This window comes from Puntigrus tetrazona, chromosome 4 (assembly GCF_018831695.1).
Source record: "Puntigrus tetrazona isolate hp1 chromosome 4, ASM1883169v1, whole genome shotgun sequence".
Lineage (NCBI taxonomy): Eukaryota > Metazoa > Chordata > Actinopteri > Cypriniformes > Cyprinidae > Puntigrus > Puntigrus tetrazona.
In genome coordinates this window covers 20804550-20826467 of record NC_056702.1, presented here as the reverse complement: position 1 = coordinate 20826467, position 21918 = coordinate 20804550, and the positions used below count along the sequence as shown (strand labels likewise).

At 36.9% G+C, this 21918-nt stretch overlaps 2 protein-coding genes across 2 annotated transcripts in view; both read left to right on the top strand.

Moving 5' to 3' along the window:
* Window positions 1–21918, top strand: part of LOC122342952 (NACHT, LRR and PYD domains-containing protein 3-like) — a 924523-nt gene that overhangs the window by 666434 nt on the left and 236171 nt on the right. The window lies entirely within an intron of this gene.
* Window positions 12447–21874, top strand: LOC122342278 (NACHT, LRR and PYD domains-containing protein 12-like). Its single transcript, XM_043236076.1, is given in 12 exon segments — window positions 12447–12565; window positions 14270–14460; window positions 14619–14798; window positions 14886–16125; window positions 16522–16695; window positions 17982–18155; window positions 19039–19212; window positions 20333–20397; window positions 20400–20505; window positions 20592–20638; window positions 20894–21160; window positions 21163–21874. Coding segments are annotated over 12 exon segments (2940 nt in total). The 3' UTR covers window positions 21366–21874.

Sequence of the window (21918 nt, the reverse complement as noted above, 5' to 3'; positions counted from 1 at the left end):
ACCCCTGAGTGCTTAGCAGGTATAAAATGTGGAAAATAAAACCTCAGATGAACACAGAACATAATATATTACGAAATTACAGCAAAATGTAGGAAAAAAGTTAAGATTTGGTGCTCTGTTTGGGATTACTGTCACTTTCATGCAGTCTTGGTAAGCTTGGAACTGTTCATGGGTTATGGACTTAATAAAGGAGACACGGTGCATTAAAAACCTGGGCGTAAATTGGTATAGTAGATTGTGCCATTTGTCTTCTGAGGAAACATGCACAAGTATCTTCTATTGTTTCCAAAGTAGTTCTTAATGAAAAAAATAGCCCATAATGCATCTTAGTTTGCATCACTGCCTGCGTACTCGTGAACAACCATCATGACTCAGAAAACTGTTGTAGATTGTCAGGTAAACAGCACATTACCAGAGATGGTGAGGCGTTTCTGTCATCAGATGTGAAGGATGTAAGGATGCGAAGATGAACCTGCGGACGTTGGAAGTTCTTGAAGGAGTTATAGCACTAGAAGGCAGTAATGTAACTAATGGTATTTGCATTGCTGATTGGGACCTAATATAAGTTATCTAGAAGGGCTTGATACACCTTTAGATTCCTGCAATGGACACAACCTCTCACCAAGTTCCAAGCCTCCAGGAATGACTTTTTACACAGAGCTATAACTAATTTTGTATCAAAATAATATTGGGATCGCCACCTTGCGTGGTGGAGGTTTGAGTGCCTGAATAGCCTAGGAGCTAGGTTGTCTGGGGCTCATATATATGCTCTGGTAGGCAAACAGGTCCTAGGTGACAAGAGCCAGACAGGCAGTCCACCCACACTTATGGACAATAATATTAATAACAAGTCGTGGCGTCGCCGGTATCGGCGGCAGGGCCTGCCATGGGAGCCAGGCCTGGGGCTGGGGCCCACGACATCACAGTGGTGGCGGAATCTTGCCCCGCAGGACACGGCTCCCGGCCTGACCAGGTGGCGATGAGGCCATCCTCCCGTGGGCCCACCACCTGCAGGAGGGACTGTAAGTGCCGGTGCCTTGTAGATCACGTGGCAGTCGGCGAGGACTAGGCAGCCCAACTCCTGGACATAGAATCTGGTTTTAGGAACACTGGAACTTCACCTCTCTGAGGAAGAAGCCTGAGTTGTTGGGGAGGTAGAGAGATGCTGGCTAAAAGATAATGAGCACACCTCCGCAGCATAGCTTGGGCTCTGGAACCCATCTCCTCGAAAGGGCTGGACTCTTCACCTACTCTGGTGTTGCCCCAGTTGAGCCCAGCGGGCTGGTGTGGGCACTCACTGGCCCCAGCTTAACCGCCATGTATTTGGAGTTACCCGGTGGCTGGGATGAAGTCGCCTCTAGCGACTCCGTGTTGGGGAGGACTCTCACTGTCATTTTGTGCCTCTGGGCTGAGATGGCAGTGTAAATCTCGACCTTCTTGGAGTCCTTGGGAGGGTGCTGGAAAGTGCTCCAACCGAGGACTCTACCAGGAAATCCTGCTGGGGACTTCAGCACTCATGTTGGTGATGGTAAGCGACACTCAGTCTAAACCAGAGTGGTGTTCTGTTATTCGGAATTCTGTGCTAGTCTGGTCCTGTCCACCACTTAGACACCATGTTCAAAGCATAAAGGAATTGTCCACTGATAGCGGTAAGTGGTGGATGGATGGATGGATGGATAATATTGTGTCAAAGCCAGTTTATGTTTCATGTTCCATTTGAATACCTTTATTGATTTTTGGCTTTTTTGTGTTTATGGGCATATGTAAAGAGAATAGTTTCTTAAAATTACATTTAAGTCATGCTCATATCTTAACTGCTGGTTTAATGGCTTCTGAGTGTTCTTGAAGGGAAGAGCGGTGGTGGGGTGAATAATTTCACATTTTCAGGACTGTATGCAGGTGTTCTATAAACCCAAAAGCAGCACTGCATATGATTATTGTAATATTCAGAGGTTTTTACTTATAAAATAATTTATCTATTATTATTATAATAACCATACATTCTGTTACAAGTACAACATTATAATCCATATCACACTTTATTCATTTCTTATATTAAAACAACAATCAAATGAGCTTCTGACTTGTGACAACATACAATATTTAATAAAATAAATTGTAATGACAGTAAAGCTATGATAAATATCCTTCAAAAAGATAAAGAAGCTGTCAGAATATACAAAATTTTTTGTAATTTTTAAAGAGATTAACATGTTTAATCAGGATATTTATAGGCAAGTCTAAATTCTTATTTAATATTTTTATTTGTATATTAATTTGATGAGAACAAGTATTAGTAATTCAACTGACATATTTCACTTAACCTTATTTGTTTTATTTATTATTTTATTATTTATTTATTTGTGTCTTTAAATTCTAAAATAAAGAAATAATAATGACTATGTGATATATGCATTCAAAATTCATTTAATTAAAAAAATCATAAAAATGTTATGATACAGTGAGGCTTCCACTTTCCGTTCTTGCACCACCAGAAGTCCTCCACTTTTTGCAGGAGCATTTGTTCATAGGAGTCTAAACTTTATTTCTATTAATCAGCAGCATTATAGACACAGGCCAATGTTGCCTATTGTAGATTTTGAGGATTGCTCAATAACTAAATGCCCTCCTCCATCCCCAACTCCTCTTCTGCGAGTCAGGATGGAGCCTTCACACCTGAAGAACTAAGTGGAACCTAATTAACAAAATTTGATCTGGATCTGGCCTTATGCAAATTAGAAAAAAACAGTGTAGCATTACCTCGCGTATAAACCCTTTCTCAATCAATTTCCTTGAAAAGTTTGAGGCCAATTGAAAATCCATAAGTAGAAATGTTTTATGTCTGGATAGAAAAGGTATAGCTATTGTATTAGGTTTGCAAGATTGCCATAAATCTACACGCTGAGCTTCGGCCCAGAATGTAAAGCAGCAATGCGATTCCTTCTCTTTAAAAGCAGATGGAGCAGTTGAAGTCAAGATTATCATCATACTAAATTCATATCTGCACCAATTTTAAACAAATAATCAGTCAAATCTAACATTCTTTTTATTAAATCACTTAATTACCGTTCACAGCCTACACCAGACAGTCCACTGTTTGAAGTTTGTATATAAGCATGGACTTATAACCTTAGCTAGATCTAGCCAATTAATGTTTTTTATCAAGGGTTGAATGCTTTTTTTGCATTTTGCTGTTTTATTTGGATTCAGGAAATGGAATAAAATAAATTATATATTACCTATCACTCTCATTATACCTTGAATCAGTGTTACAAGTACTACAGGAACACAGTTTTCCATTTTTTGTAGCATAAATAAACCGATGCTGGCTGGGTCTTCCATTGTTCCATTGGGTCTTGGATCATCTGCGTTCAGGGGAGGGCTTACCCATGGGTCAATTCTACAGAATACACATATCACCCATTATAATTGCAAACAATTCTCTCAGCAACTCCGGCAATTTAAATATAACAACTTTTACACTTAAGCCACGAGTCAGGTATTGGATTTCCATTATAGACCTTTCCAGGAGCCACAAAGCCAGCAATTCAAAATTACGCCAATTCATATCCTCCATGTCCCTAAACAGCTGCATCTGTTGTAGCATACATTATCTTAGTAACCAGCAGCGTTGAGTTGCATGACATCAAGTTGTATTTTCCCCATTTACTAGCAACACCGCACCTACATATATCCTAACTCTCTATAATGTTAAATTAATAGTTAACTCATAGGGTTAGGGTTAGAATAGGTTGAAGACATGTTCTTGAAGAAGTTACATATAGTCAGTAGAATGTCTGCTTGGAGACCATCACAATAAGATTTAGCACATATTAAATGAGTCTTATAATGCTCTAATGAAGTTACTTGACGTATGGTGCAAGATACTTATTGTTATGGAGGCCGAGCGTTTAAAAGACTATTAAAAGTGTTACCCTTTTTCTGTCTGCTTAAGTGTTGAACAAGAAGAGAATAGAAAAAGTTTTCAACTTCCTACAAATTACCCCAATGGAGTGCAGTTCTAGATGAGAAGAACTGATCCTACGCCCATCTTATCCAGCTGACCACGTGACTGTGTATAGGTTTCTGCTTTATCTGGATGGGTGGAGTTTTGTTGGATTTTGAAGCAAGAAAGTACTTGATTAACTAAAACAAGCTTTTAGATCCCATTCCTCGGAAAGTATCAACATGTCATTTTGACCAAAATGGCATTTGGTCTTTGCATCAAACTCTAAATTCATACAGCTTTCAGTTTTGGTTGGTAATTCATCTAAACACTTTGAGATTTTTAGACCTTTGATTTTATTAAAGCACATTGACAAATGCACATAGGCATATCCGGGTTAGGAGTTGAGTTATTTTAACTGGCAGTTGATCAAGTAGCACTGAACAGTAGTCATGTTAAAGACCTGCTTCACGTCTGAAACTCTGATCACCTGTAGCGCCTTCTCTGACATGAATCTTTATATATTTTCTAAGAGGTTCCTTTTTCAGTGAAACTCTTTCCACTGTTGGCAGCTGAAGGTTTCTCTCAGTGAATCACTTATGTGGACAATGAGGTGTTGTTTTGTGTAAAACTTTTTTACCACATTGAGGCACATATGAGGCTTCTCTTCACTGTGAATTCTCATGTGGTTTTGTAAGTGTAGTTTTCAGATAAGTTCTTTCCACACAGCTTACAGGTGTGAGCTTCTCTCAGAATGAATTCTTATGTGCTCTTTAAGGTTTTGTATTTAGTAAAACTCTTTCCCACACTGTTGGCAGGTGAAGGTTTCTCTCAGTGAACTCTCGTGTGATATGCCAAGGTCTGCTTTTCAGATAAAACCCCTTTCCACACTGTTGGCAGGTAAAGAGTTTTCTCAGTGTGACCTCTTAGGTGAACTTCAATGTTTCCTTTTCTGTTAAAATACTTACCACACAATGTTGGCAGGTGAGCTTCCTCTCCAGTGCCAGACTCTCAAGTGGACCTTGAGGTCAGATTTTTTGAAGATCTTTCCACACTGTTGGCAGGTCAAATATATTCTGTTTGCTGTCTTTTGATCTCTTTTTTAATCTTTTCAGAATGAGTCGTCGTTTTCTTCATTGAGAAGATGGCTTTCTTCTTTCAGTGTTGTCAGGTCTAGCCCAAAAAGATTCAATTGGCAACTTTAGGAAAATCACCACAAGAAAAAGCATCAAAATCAACAACAGATATTATGCACTGGCCGTCAGTAGTATCAAACCCAGTCAGAAGACTATCTGGATCAGGCGTTTTGATATTTAGGTATATTAGGAGAAACCTTGCAGCCGCGGCGATTCCGTGTTACGGCGGAGGGTACACATCATCAGTGACTGGATACATGAGAAGTGCATTGATGATGTGACCGTCTAAGACCATCACCACTGCGTTCTAACCGGCCGTGGATGAGCGCTAACATCGTACTCTCCTACAGAGAGACTACCTTGAGCAAAGGACTGGCGGCCCTGAAAACGCCGAGGCAAACTGTCCCGAGCTATCAGAGAAACAAAGCAACATGCTAAAAATCCAGCCACTTCCAAAGAAACAACGAAAGTGACTCACGGCACATATGGCAGGAAGCCCAGTCAAGCGATTTACCAACTACAAGACAACTCCACACCAACCACACTGATGGTGATGCCTCCTACCAGATGCGCTGGACTAAACTAGCGCACGTTTTGAGGCACAAAATAAAGTGCTGATGAGGAAGTCCACCCCTCATACCAATGACCCAGTACTGTGCTTCACCACAGGCCAGCGTGAGAGCTCATAGAGTTAACTCTGGACTGGATAGAGTCTACTGGACCAGACAACATTCCAGGCAAGTATTAAAGGAGTGTGCAGAGCAGCTGGCTGATGTCTTCACTGATATCTTCAATATCTCTCTGAGCATGGCTCTATCATTCCAAACTTGCCTCAAAGCAACAACAATAAGAAGTCTGCAGTTTGATGCCTCACAATACTCTGTGCCCGTCGCACTCCACCAATTGTGATAAAATGTGAGAGGCTTGTCGCAGGGCACATCAGAGAATCTGTGCCACCTTCACTTGACCAACCTGTTTATTTCCTCAGTATCTTCATGTTTTACTCTAAATCTTTTTTTGATAACATATGTTACCCTCCTGCACAATAATACCATCTTTATAATGGTATCACACATGGATCAACAAGAAATGGATCAGATTCCTAAGTGATCTACATCATTCTCTTGCATAGACTAGAAAAGTACATTAGCATTAGTGGGGAAGTAACTCCATATTTTTGTAATGTGGAAATCATATTATTCAAAATGAAATGTGAGTTCCTCCAGGCTCAGTGCTGAGACAATTACTTCACCAAGCTGCATTGCCTCAGGGTGGTATTATCAGGAGAACTGGTGTTAGCTTTCACTGCTATGCTGATACTCAGCTCTATCTTTCTTTATGGTCACAGTGATACACACTAAATTAAATCTAACAGAATGCATAGTAAGATAAAAGTGGATGATGATAACTTCTTAGGTTCTTCCTGAAAATACTGAGGTGCTAATAGTTGGATACTTAAAAACCCCACATGTAATAATCCAGAACACAGCCTATCACTTGGTAGCTTATATATTTAATTCTTCATCATCAATTTAGGAACCTAGATTGTATATTTGACAACAATCTCAATACGACAACTATGTTTTATCATAAACTATGTTTTTCCGTCTTAAAAATATATCTAAATTACTGACCTATGCTTTCAACGTCTAATGCAGAAATTTTGAATTCATCGTTTATGACCTAATTAGATTATTGTAATGCTTTAATGGGTGTAACTGGTTGATCTGCCGGCAATAAACAAACTTCAGCTAGTCAAAACAGCAGCATGAGTCCTTACTAGAACTGGGAAGTATGATCATATTAGCCACGGTTCTGCTCCAGCACTGCATTTGGCTCCTATCAAACATCGCATCCAGACCAGAGAGGAACTTCATCAGAGACCAGTTATACCTAGATGAGCCCATGGCACACTACAAGTCTTTTCACAATCTGATAATAGCTTCTCAAATTTGGCTGGAGTTAAATGCACAGGTATCCAGTCAGAGGAGAGAATCCAGCCCCAACTGATGGCTGGGTTTCTCCCAGGAGGTTCTTATTTTTTTCTCCATTCTGTATAGATGGGCTTTAGTTCCCTTGCTGTTGTCATCTGTTGCAATTTCACTTACTCTCTTCAGGCACTTACTTTCTACCACTGCCATTGCTTCATTTGATTACGGAGAGCGTCTCTGCATTTTAATAACAAATAAGTGCTGAATCTCATGCATTACACATTACTATTGATCTATTCTCCATGTGATACACTCTGTATTGTTAAAAGTGCTATCTATATAAATAAAAGTGATCACACACCATGACCATATACAAGAAAGCAAAGAACCGTTTGGTTAATTTTTCTCACTGTTATTCAAATCTAGAATACCTCTGAATAGTTTATTTATATATGATTTGTTATAAATACTCAAAACTGGAGAAAACGTGCATAAAAAGAAAATATTAAGCATTTGTTAACAAACTTCTTACATTGTAGTTTTTCACGCATTTTGGATGCAGTTTTAACTGAACTGGAGCATTTTATTTGATCTTTCCTTGTAGTTTAAAAGAGCAAACTCTGCCTAAAAAGAAGCAGACCCACGATGGAGGTTACTCAGAGTCCTGAGCATACTATCCTATCAGAAAAGATTTGGAAATGATTTTAAACTATTTAAATTCAAATTAGTAGCTTTGCTGAAAAGTGGAAAATATTTTGGCTATCTGTAGAAAAATATAATATAATATTTATTGCAGAGATTGCTATCATATCTATCTCCTACTGTTTTCTTCAATTTATACTCTTAAACACACACTATCCAACTTTGTTTTCTTTCCCTCCTTTTGCGTAGGAAGGGAGCTTCACGTCTCTCTTCAGGGCAGGATTTTTGTATACAAGCAATAAATTTATAAAAAGAGGCCTCCAAGACAAAGCTAAACAATTATCAAAGGAGAAATTGTCTTTGAGAAAGAAAAGCCAACCTTGTTTGTTCCTCACATTATCCTCAAGTATTTTGACTCTGAATAACTGCTTCAATCTTTCACGCCTTTCACTCTCCTCTTTAACAAATGCCATCTTTATGAAAGCAAAGCACGTGGATCTGCGGCTGTTTTCTTCCGAATTGTTTCTGTGATTTTGGATCTGTTTAGAAAAGAGCAAATAACAGAAGAAAGAAATTATGAATCCAAACCAAATCTGTAATTCAGATTTACTACCTCTCAGAAATTACCTAGTGAAAACAAACAACCAAAACTAGCACATAAGACACATATCATTCACAACTTCTCACATTTAGACATTTCTATTTAATGTTTATTAACTTTGTAAATTATTTAATAGGATCGTTAATTTTTAATAAAAACAGCTGCAGTTTGTGTGTAAAAGCTTTTATTATCACGTATTCATTGTTTGAAGCAGCAAGAGTCATCGATTACAAGTGGCGATTCAGTCGATTCAAATCATTAAGATCATCCTCGTGAATCAAATTGATCTAGTTTCTACTCAACGCCTTACCAGTGGGAAGAATTCATTTAAGCTAAATTTATTTTACTAAACAGGGACCGCAATGTCACTAAATATCGCATCACGGCAGCATTACATCCAGCTAACCATGTATCTTCCGTGTAATTCTCTAACGAAGTTTCATACACTTAAAATAATTAAAGCCAAAGTACATTTCTTCGGTTAAATCACAGATGGTAAGATATGGCGCAGGCTTATGACGTCACATCACCAGGCCAAATAAAAGTCTTATTCGATTCTTCATCGAGATCATTTTCCATTAGAAAAATGTTATACTGGAGTAGCTAAGACAACATGTAAGCATAAACCGTAGAACTATCAAAAAGCATTATATACATATATATATATTCATAATTTATAGCACGCCAGCCACATAGCTATCCCAGCTTTTTGATATAATACACGACTCAGCTTTACGTCTGCTTTATGATGAAACACAAATTATAAAGTCTACTATTGGAAGGAACAAAAGCACAAAAAAAGACAGGAATAGTGAAGATCCTGCTGCATCCTTTGGGTCAGTATTAATTAAAAAAGTCTCTTAAGTCTGCCATTGTATTCCTGTTGAAGGCACTGAGGAACTGGAAATGTCAGTTGATGAAATAAAGGATGCGAAAAGTGAAAAAAGCCAGTTGGTAAATGTGGGGTTTGCGTTGGGATGAAGAAATCGTTGAGTTTTTGATGCCAAGAAGATAAACTTTGTTATCCAGAGACAACAAAGCAGAAGACTCGCATGAGCAGTCTACAGAATGCTTTTCCACTGCTTCACTCACACGATTTCTTTTAAGGCGTGTTGTTCACTGAAGAGGTGGCTCCCAAATCTGGAATAGTAAGAGGCCCGCTTAAGTTTAAGTTTCCACTGCGGACCACAGATACCAACACAGGCAAGCGGCTGTAGTAACATTAACATTCTTTCATATCTTGACCAATAAAAACTTTTTGGTCCACTTTATTTTGATGGTGCTTATAAACAATCTGTTGACAATAAGTACCTTTTGTACCTACTCATGTCGACTTTCAACTTCCATTAGACTACAAGTAGACTGGTAGGGTTAGGAGTTAAAAGTGAACAAGTTCTTGAAAAGTTACCTTGGTCTTTCTGGAAAAAGTACGTGGATCTCTCCAGATATCAGAGGAGGTTGAATCTCTGACTTTAAGGTTTTCAAGAAGAACAGCAAAGAAATGAAACTATCGGACAGAAAGTTGTGGATATTGAATGCTTGAATGCTCTGTTCTCTAGGACCACAAAAACCTTGAGGATTCTTTTTCCAGTTCGCAATGTGTCACTTTCAAGACACGCTCTGTAAAGCTGCAAAGAACTCTCTTTATCTAGCAAACACCACTTGAGCATCAAGAACATTTGTCCTCAGAGGATCGAGGAATCAGCAGGGCAAACTTTTGTCCATTAGTTAAACAAGGTGCAGGCAGCAGGGCGCCAAACATACTTCACTGGTCCAAAAGGCTTATATTTCTGATAAAAGAAGCTGAAGTTTGAACTTTAGTTTTGCTTGGTCTGCTTTTCTCAACACAGTCTTTATCCTAAGAATAACCTTAAGAAAGTACTTAAAGGTCAAAAATTTGAATAAGGTACTTTGAGGTTTTATTTTATCCTTATTATAATTTATTACTCATTTATATATTGCATTCTTTTAAAGATATTGATGTGTATGTAAACTCAATTCTATTGCACGTAAGCTTTTTCACGGTAGGTTTTATAGGCTAACGCAGATTATTGTTTGTAACCTCATTGTCTTTTGTTCTTACTTCTCTGTATAACTGTATTGGTTGTTCCCTTTCCGTTCACGTTACATCATTCACTGACGAGGTCTGCAGTGGGAACCCAATCACCTCTGAGCTTAGAGAAATGACCCAATGAGAGCTGGTGAGTGGAATTTGCATGGCGAGGCTATTTCCCGCACGTATGGATATTTAAGATGGCAGCGTGAGACCACGCATTCAGATTTCTGCTTTTGGAGAAGACAGCTTGTCAGCGTTGGAGAAGAAGAAAAGAAGGAACTTGAGCTGCAGGAGATTTTCAGCTGTGCTGCCGGCAATTCATCGGTTGGTTCTTCCTTCTCATTGGCCTTTTCTTTAAAGTTCAGAGGTGAACAGGTTCCCAAGCGGGACCCCATGACTTCTGTGAATGATGTAACGTTGTAGTGAACAACCAATACAGTTCAAGTGAACGAGGCTACACAAGTAACCAAGATGTTCTATTATTGCATATAAAAAACCACTATAACATGTATAAGATCATATTTCTATGGGGGGCACTAAGAATATTATTTTATTATTAGTAGTATTATTATTAATTTACTTTGTTATTAATTGGTTTTATTTTAATATTTAAAATTAAATCAATGGAATATAAGACATCCCAACATGCTTTTTAATATTTAGGCTAATATGTATTTATTTAATTTGTATTTTATAATTTTTAATTTTTAATTTCTCATTTGAATCCTTACACAAAAAAACCACTGCCGTTATGAGTTCATGTAAAAAAACGTTTTCGAAGATAGACTTGTGTACCCGATGTTGCCCAATCACAGCCCTCTGCTTTGAGGATCAACCAATCTGCTTGTTATTTTATGCTTCACAGTAGAAATGAAACCAAAAGTATGATTTCTGCATTTGATATAACGCCATTTTGGAGAACGTCAGTCAACAGAAGCTTACAATTTCTCATCATATATATTGGTAAGTTGTTATAGAAATATTTTGACATTAGATGTGTGTTTGCGTGCGTCCGTGTGTGTGTTTGTGTGCGTTATTAATTGGAATAAGAATCTTTTAATGAGTTTTTCTCAACATTTAGCTCAAGGTCATTTTGTTATATTTTGTATTCCCCCATTTTAGTAGCTACAGGTTACCGATACACCATCATATATTCTCCACTGCTAGTAGTAGTTTAGTTCACGTGAGTAAGTAGTATGTGCGAATACAACACTCTTTACAAAATAAATGCTCAATGATGGCATTTATGTTTTTTTTGCACCCCAGAGATGAACTGATCAAATAGTCCTTCAATTCAAAATGTTATTAAACATATACTATTAAAGTTGGTCACCCAGCTAAGTTTGAGTATAGTTTGAGCTTAACTGGTTTCAAGAACAGTTTTAGATGTGTGCATTGCTACGGTGAGTTATTATGCTAACCGTGAAATGAATAATACTGTGTTTCGAAATTGCAAAAAGTCGTAAACATAAACCTACAGGAAGCAGGTTTTACTGTTATTGTAATTTTATTGTACCATTAAAAATGTATCGGTCGACCTCTGACTAATATTTTAATGCTATTTTTTATTTTGTGGATACAGTTTGCTTTGAGCGTTCAGTTTAAGAGCATTAAGGTTAAAGAGGATGCACTTTATCATTCTACTGTGTCCGCTCATACTGTAAGAAGGTGTTTTCTTGTGCTTTTTTGGATTTTAATATTTGTTGTGGATCATTGTCCTGATGTAAAAATCCTGTTATGAGATTTCTAGCAGAAGTATTTTATTCGGATTTTTACATTTTTAAGTACAAATTTCCACGCTTTCTATAGATATTTCTCATGTCTTTGGGGCGAGTAGCCTAGAACCAGAGAATGTCACAGAAATTAACCAAAAAGCATATTTTGTTTCATTTCCGTGACGTTCTGTGGTTCCAGGATGACCATGCTCAAGATACCGAGAAATAATCAGTAATAAACCTTAGACCTTGATGGCTTGTTCAAGTGTTTAGGTTGGAGCAAGACTCTGCAGGACTGTGGCTATATAGGACTGATTTTGCCACCCAATTTAATCGGTACAGATGGAAATTTGAAAAAAATGATCTTGTTTAATGGCTTAAAATTGCATATATATTTTAGGAGAACATCAGCTGTTAAAATGAGTCTCTCTGAGGAGAGTGCTGCATCTCCAGAGTCCAGCTGTGCATCTATGAAGACGGATGAGTCAATGGATTCACCCCAGAACTTCAGTGATGAAAATGTGACCTTCGACCCCAGGTGCGACAATAAGTATCTGAGACAGGAAACAGAATTACACCCTAAACATCAGTGATACAAAAGAGATCGTTGAAACGATTGATTTATATGTATTACACAGAACTGTATAATATAATCAACTATACTGTAGTAGTAAAAAACACACCTGATCAATTCATCGGTAATATATGGGAAATAATAGGTACTGATGCTATGATCAAACAATTTGCACAGTTTACGTTAAAATGTACGTTGATATAACAGAAAATTAACGTTCCTATCCTGCTATGACGATGTGAGACTTAAAAATTATAACAAGTGGGGACTGGGCACGAATGTGATTTTTAAAAGTGGGGGCATGTCTCTAGAGGAAATTATTCCCCTGCATATTCAATATGCTTCAAATGCATATATTGGAATAGGCACTACTTTAATGGAACGACAAGGTGATGTAGTTATTGTTGAAAAACAAGTAATAATAAAAGATAGCATTGACAGCAGCAAATGTTGTCCCTCCAACAGGTTTAAAGTTTATGGCCTGCCTAACTCTGAAACTCAAATATCAAAATAATCTTAAAAAGGCGTGTCCAATTTCAAGGCAACCATGTTTACTGTAAACCCAGCCTTATTCTACACTTTTACTCAAAACGTACTTTAAACCACCATGGAATGTTAGTAATAACTTCCAATTGGGATTTAATTTGGGTTTTGATTGAACATCGCTGGTCATTGTAACAGGAATAAAAACTAAAGGGTAAATCCAGAAACAAGAGCAGAGATCCAATCAAGGTACAATAGAGGACAGAACGATTAATCCAGACAAGGTAGCAAAATCCAAAAAGAATTTTTAAACTATGTGAGGTACTGGAAGAAATTGTGAAAAAGATTTTGCACTTATTTTTTGCTATCTTGTCAACTAAGTGGTAATAGGTTGTAAATACCTTAAAATTGCAATTATATCATAGGAGAACATCTGCTGTTAGTTTCTATGAGGAGAGAGCTGCATCTCTATCTATGACTAATGAGTCTATGGATTCACCCGTAACTTCAGTGAGGAAAATGTGACCTTCAACCCCAGGTGAGACAATAAGTATCTGAGACAAGAAAGTACACTCTAAACATCAGTGATACAAGATATACACAGTTTTTGCCGTTTGCAGTAGACATCCCAATACAATCAATAACAACAGCTCTAGAGTAAACTTTTAGAGTAGATTATTTTTTCTGATAACAATCAAAATAAATAAGATGTATTTATTAAAAATCTAAATTCATTCTCAGGAGGTGTTTTATGCATGAGAAATTGAGGTTTTCCTTGTAAGGGCTGCAGACCTTCAGAAATACAGTGATTGGCTACTTAAAATAAAGTGTATCCAGATTGTACTTACGTCTACTTCAAGTGAATCTATACTGTTCGCCTTATCTAGCTGCAACTAAGTTTGATTTAACCCATTAGTAACCAGCTGAAATACATGCAATACCTTTCTAATGGCAGTAGCTGTCTGTTACATCTACATATTAACAAATTGCATCTACAGGTTTTTCCATAACTTAAGTACACAATAAGTACATTGGTACGCAATATTTCTTTCCCTCAAAACAATATTTTTTATATATGTTGATACAATGTAAAGATTAATTTAGACTGTGTGATTTATTTGCAATGTGTTTTTTTTTTATTAATCGTTCTTTGTGTTTTACTTCTTGTTTCTGCTTTGTGGATAGAGATGATCAGACTGGAACGACAGAGCATGGTTCTCACCTAACAGCAAACAATGAACTACAGAGAATCAAAGAACAGCTCAAAAGTAGCATGAAAAACAAGTATGAGAGCTTATTTGAGGGATTCAAACTACAAGAGAATCAAACCCTACTGAACAGTATCTACACACAACTTTACATCACAGAGGGAGACGGTGAAGGGTTGAATGAAGAACATGAGGTTTTAAACATGAGAAAACTCCCAGAACACAGCACACACAAGACATTCCAATCTACTGCAATGACATCTTTAAACCCTTACACGAACCAGAATATAACAAGAAAGACAAAATAAAGACTGTTCTTACTAAAGGCATAGCTGGAATTGGAAAAACTGTTTCAGTGCAGAAGTTTATTCTGGACTGGGGCAGAGGAGAGGCCAATCAGGATATAGACTTCATGTTTGTGCTTGCATTTCGAGAATTAAACTTAATTAAAGAGGATCAGCACAGTCTTCATAGTCTTCTGCTGGACTTTTATCCTGAACTTCAAGGTCTGGACTCAAAGATTTTTGAGGGGTGCAAAGTTGTTTTTATATTTGATGGTTTGGATGAAAGCAGAATCACACTGATGTTTTCAGATGGTCAGAAGGTTTCTGATGTGAATGAGTCTTCATCTGTTGGTACATTGTTATCAAACCTGGTGAAAGGAGAGCTGCTTCCTCTGCTTTCATCTGGATCACCACCAGACCAGCAGCAGCCAATCAGATCCTCAAAATACATAAACCGCCTGACAGAAATTCAGGGATTCAATGAGTCACAGAAGGAGGAATATTTCAGGAAGAGGATCAGTGCTGAGCATCAAGCAAACAGAATAATATCACACATTAGAAGAGTAAGAAGCCTCCATATCATGTGCCACATCCCTGTCTTCTGCTGGATATCATCCACAGTACTTCAGAAGCTCCTGGAAGAAGATCTGAATGCAGAAATCCCTCAAACTCTGACTGAAATGTATATTCACTTTTTACTCATTCAGATAAATATGGGGAATCAGAAGTATGTAAAGAGAAATCCAAACAAACTCCTGCAGTCCAACAGAGAAATGATTGTGAAACTTGCAGAATTGGCTTTAAAACAGCTGATAAAGGGCAATGTTATGTTTTACGAGGAGGATCTGAGTGAGTGTGGCATAGATGTCACTGATGCATCAGTGTATTCTGGGATTTGCACTGAGATCTTTAAGGAGGAATCTGTGATTCAGCAGAGGAAGGTCTACTGCTTTATACATCGGAGCTTTCAGGAATTTCTAGCAGCTTTATGTGTGTTTTACTCCTATCAGATAAAGAAAATGGAGTCACTGAAGTTTTTTCTTGACTGCAGACATGAGAGTAATATGTCTACACCATACTCATTGTGCGATCTTCTAAAATCAGCAGTTACTAAAACTCTTCAGAGTAAAAATGGTTATCTTGATCTTTTTTTGCGGTTCCTGTTGGGTATCTCACTGGAGTCCAATCAAAGACTCTTAGAGGATCTACTGACCCACAAAGAAAACAGCTCAGAGACTATCAGAGAAACCACAGAGTACATTAAAAACAAAATCAAGGAAAGTTATGGTCTCTTAGCTGACAGATCCATTAGTCTGTTCCTCTGTCTTCTTGAAGTAAATGATCAGACACTGTTCAGAGAGATTCAGGAGTTTGTGAAATCAGGTGAACATTCAGAGAATAAACTCTCCCCTGGACATTGCTCAGCAATAGCCTACATTTTTCAGTTATCAGAGGAGGTGCTGGATGAATTAGACCTCATGAAATACAATACATCAAATGTGGGTAGAAGGAGACTGATACCTGCTGTAATTAACTGCAGAAAAGCCAAGTGAGTACACACACACACACATATATACATATGAGGGGAACTGTAAATGTCTTTAAAAAAAATAAATAAATAGTAGCTAGATGCTATTTATAAAAATAATTACAGACTGGACTGTATTTTTGATATTTATCTGTTACTATAATGCACTATTTACACACACATTCACATACACACACACACACACAAAAGCAATTTAGATGACTCTGAAACATTGTTTACCTCTGAGCTGTGTGTGAGGAAGCCAATCCAACTGTACATTATAACACTCACTCATATTCAAGCTCCAAACCTTGATGTCGCACAGCATATTAGCTATTCCATCTTTTTTCATGCACAGAATGCAGAAAATATTAGCCACCCATCACCTCCTCACTGCATTTTTATGCTTCATTATAGATTTGCTGGATGTCATCTGTCTGACCAGCACTGTGAAGACTTATCTTCAGCTCTGCAATCACCAAACTCCCATTTGAGAGAACTGAACCTGAATAACAATGACCTGCAGGATTCAGGAGTGAAGCTGCTCTCTGTTGGACTGAAGAGCGCAGAATGTCCACTAAACATACTGAGGTTTGAGTTTTACACTGGATCATTCAATATGTTTAAATATGTTAATGAATAATCAGTCAGATCCTCTGAACCCCATCACAAAGTAAATGAGTCACTAGTGTTTTAACACTGAAAGACAGAGACAACCACCCACGGCTATAAATAGGTATTGTTCTTAAATATCTAAATGCCAATCTTATTTGTGGTGTGAAGATTCTTCACTTTTCAGAGATATCATATTTGTCTCATTTGGATATTCATAGGCTCCATAGAGTATTTCATTACATCATTACATTTTGATAACATTCATTTGTCAAAAGAATGCATTTAATGAATGCATTTAAAAGAATGCAAACATAGCATTTAGTTCCTTTGAGCTAAACAGGAACAATTATTGATGCTTAGTCCCACCGCCATGCCCAGATTAGTTCAAACTGTCCTACATTTAACCAATAAATAAGATTTTGATCTTTGAACCATTATTTTATTATTTACATCTGCATGAGAGCACAGGAAAACACGATTTAACCATTTCGGTGCCAGTTTTTTTAAATGCTGGATTTTAACATCAAGATTTCAAAAGCTTGCGTCTTGAAAGGACTTAAAGATAGAGCTCTACAGTAAATAACTAAAATGTTAGGTATGACCCAGAGTTTATGTAGGTGTAAATATACTCATATAATTTTCATATTATGACATCATCAGGGGGCGTTCCATCTTGAATTCCATAATGTTCAGGATATTGAATTGTTTGCATGTATTTTTCTTTGTCTTTTTATCCCAAATGATTACAAAAGAGAAAACCAACAATAAAACTGGAGAAAGTACAAAAATATTAACATATTACTATGGGCTACAATATTGCCTTGTAGTAAAAACGCATGTACAGTGGTCTACGTTTGTACTTTTGTACCTACTTTTGCCAAGTCATCAGTAATATTTGAGAAATAATAGATATTGATGCCATATCTCTAACTCACACAGCAAGGACTCTTGTACTGCGGCTATTCCCACGGCTTCCTTTAAAAATTCATTTTTGAAAAGAGAAGTAACCTTCAAAACCAATATAAAGGATAAAAAATTATTGGTTTTGTTTCATGCTTACTTTAATAATATCATAATTACAATATACTGGAATTTTTAAACTACTGCGTCTATGACGGATCTCTATATAAGTTATCAATAAAATTGATCATAATGTCCAATACAAAAGTGATAACTCACAGTTTCAGTATTTATTTTACAATAGGCACTTACTAGATGTACTATATATTTTTTTTCAATTTTGAATCCTTTGTTTTGTTCAGATTGGCAGGCTGCAGGCTGACTGGTGATTGCTGTGAAAGTTTGTTTTCCGCTCTCCAATCATCAAATTCAAATTTAAGAGAGCTGGACCTCAGTAACAATGGCCTGCATGATTCAGGAGTGAAGCTGCTCACGGATGGACTGAAGAGTTCACATTGTGAACTAAACACACTAAGGTTTGCCTAGTTCTAAATATAGGAACTTTTACAAACAAGAACAAAGAACAAAGTCCACTAACTGTGACACTTTGATTGTAGCAAAGAAGGAAGTTAAGCATTTTTGATATATAATCATAATCAGTGACGTTTAATTTGCACAACAAAAAATTTAAGTAATATTCTGAATAAATTAAAGTTAAAACTGTTATTCAGCTTAATGTTTGTGATGCTATTTTTTGATGAACAGAAAGTTTAAAAGAATTGTTTTTATTCAAAATAAAATAAACAGAGGTCACCAAGTGATATATATATATTATGATACTTATATATTAGGGGTATATAGGTACACCTCTTAAAACTGGGCCAGAATCAATTTCTCTGTTCCACAGTTGTAAAAAAATAAACTGAAGCTTTTAAATATCAGTACTACCTACACTGGAGCAGTGACAAAAATAACACTTTAATAAGTTAATAACTTTAATAACTTTAATAAGTTAAAGCAACAATGCAATAAGTTCTTCTGTCCCTGTAGTCAGCGTCTAAAAAAAAAAAAAGTATCTGAGATGTGGGTGACATTGTTTCTTCAGTAGAACCATTGTGGTCTATCAGTAATGGCATGTCCAACTGTCCTGAGCATATTCACAACACCAACCATTACTTCAGTCAATCAGGCTCAAAAGTTGGGAGTTGTGAAAAGTCCTAACAAACATAATCTTTTAGTTTTTAATGGGTTACAACAATTGCAATAACTCCAGTCACCTGCATCTTGGATGCCCAGGCGATAAGCAGACAAGTATAAAATTTTCATTCTTAGATGAATTATCCCTTTATCGTTGCATATGCCAGGCAGAATGTGCTATTTAATGTGAGATGTGAGTTAATTCTTCATTGTTCTGTTTAGATTGGTCACCTGTAATATCACTGTTCAGTGTTGTGAAGGTTTGGGTTCAGCTCTACAGGCTTCAAACTCCTGTCTGAGAGAGCTTGATTTGAGTAATAATGACCTGAAGGATTCAGGAGTGAAGCTGCTGTCGACAGGACTGAAAAGTACACAATGTCAACTTAACATACTGAGGTATTTACCAGATTTACTCTAAGATCATCTATGCATTAGATCATCTATTCAATTAAACCGAACAAGACAGGTGTGAATACACCCTAAATGTCACTTTTCTTCTTGCTCCTTACTTCTTGGATGCTTGTAATGTCTTAGCAGAACTATGTTTGCTCCCTTCTAAAGTGCTGCTATGGTCTACTGCATTTATATTCTGAGTAAATAGTATAAAATAAACTTGTAGATGACCCTGCAGGCCAACTTATCTCATGTTAATTCTATTCACATAAACATAATCAAATAGAATGCTTTTTATGTAATCAGAAACAAATCTCTGTTCATGTAGTCCCCTTCGTTATTATTTTCCCTTTTTTCTCTTTGTTGCTCACCACTAGGGTTAATTTTTTGCATAATCACCTCTGTTTATAGTTTATAGTTGCAAAGACTAGAAAACTTGGCAGCAATACATAATTGTGAATAACCTTAATTAGTATTTAATTATCGCTTAATTACTGTTAGTGTTTTTTCCTTTTTGTAATGCAGATTATTAACCAGGCTGACATTTCTAGTTAGATGCATGCATGTGGGCTCAATGCCATGACAGCACACATGTGTGGCATGAACAGTCATAAAATCAGTAAATTTTAGAGACCATATTTCCTGTTTTCAATGACAAGACATAATTCCAAACACAACCACAGCATTTTTTGCATCTCTGAGCAACATGACAGCGTTTTGTTTCTGAACGAATCAACTATTTAAATGATTCAGTTCAATCGCAATGACTTATTTATAGTGACTTTATAAACAGTAAAACCCATCTAATCAACAGCAAAATATCATCTAATCATCATTATCAATAAAATCCACGAAAGTATTGAGATTTTTTTTGTCAATATCGCACACTCCTAGGCTATAGTCATATTTCTAGCAAAAGCATAGCTGTTGATGAAAGAAATTTGTAAATAGTGATCAGCAACCAATATTGATGATATGGAAGTTACTGTTTTTTCCTTAGTATGACTCGCATTTTGCTAAAAATGCAAAGGCAGAGTTGTTCCTGCCTTTTCCAACTTGGAGTGTACCCCAAGAACATTGTGTACCTTTCATTGACAAACCACTGTCGTTGTATGTGTTGTAGGTTGTCTGGCTGTATGGTGACAGAGAAAGGCTGTCATTATCTGGCTGTCGCTCTGGGTTCAAACCCTCACACCTGAGAGAGCTGGATCTGAGCTACAATCACCCAGGAGATTCAGGAGTCAAGCTGCTCTCTGAAAAACTGAAGGATCCAGACTGCTCGCTGAACCAACTGAAGTACGTTGACACTGCTGTGTGCTTGTTTCATGCGTTACATACTGATTTTATGAGATATACAGGATTTGACACTATGTGTTTTACAGTGTGGATCATGGAGGAGAGATGAGGATTACAGCAGGACTATACAAATGTATGTCGGTACACCCACACCCACTCACTTACATTTACACTTACAAACATTTATTTCCATGTGTTGTGGGGACTTTCTTCCGAGAATTTTACTTTCTCGAAAAAATAACTAATTATGTATGATTTATAAGGTCATATAGGCAAGTGGGCTCATAAGTCAACTTCTCCGTGTTGTACCTATGTCACACCCATGTCATTATACAAATTTGCTACAAACTTTAGTAATTGTTATATATGTCTCTGATCTTGTGTTCAGATGCCTGCGATCTCACACTGGATCGAAACACAGTACACAATCGTCTCATTCTGTCTGAAAACAGCAAAAAGGTGACACATGTGGAAGACTGTCAGCAATATCCTGATCATCCAGACAGATTTGATGGGTGTCCTCAGGTTCTGTGCAGAGAGAGCCTGTTAGGACGCTGTTACTGGGAGGCTGAATGGAGTGGAACTGCTATTATATCAGTGACAAACAAAGGAATCAGAAGGAAAGGAAGAAGTTGTACCTGTGAGTTTGGGTACAATAAAACTCTTGGAGTCTGATATGTTTTAATAATATATTTACTGTCTGGCACAATCTTAATTCAATTGACTCCACGTGTCCTCCACACTCCTCTAAGAGAGTAGGAGTGTATGTCGATGTATCGGCTGGCACTCTGTCCTTCTACAGCGTCTCTGACACACACACACTTACACACTTACACACATTCGTCAAACGCATTCACTGAGTCACTTCATGCTGGATTTACAGTTTTGATTCAGTATCTCTGTGTCAGATTGAAAAGTAGGCCAGTAAGCAACAACAGAGATAGCTTACCTTTGTTTTGAAATTGTTAATTACGCATATTTAACTGTTCTTATTTTTCTCCTGTTATAAAAATGTGGCGTTTATACTAAACAGACACAAAACGTTTTATTACTTTTAACAAATATATTATTTATTAAGATTAATTTATTAGCACAGATTCCTCACCCAACTCCAGCCTTGGTGCTTATAAATCTGTAAATGATCTCTAGACACCTGGTTACCATGGTAAGATAAGAGCCAGATCAGATAAAGTTTATGACCTGGAAGTATGTAGAAAGAGTCTTCCTCCTTACTTAATTCTCTTTAAGACAGACACATAATGCTATAGGAATGAATTCATAGACAAATTTGTCCATTACTTTCTTATCATACATATCCCCAGGTCATTGTTTGTATTGTTATATATATATATATATATATATATATATATATATATATATATATATATATTTATATTTATATGTAATTGTAAT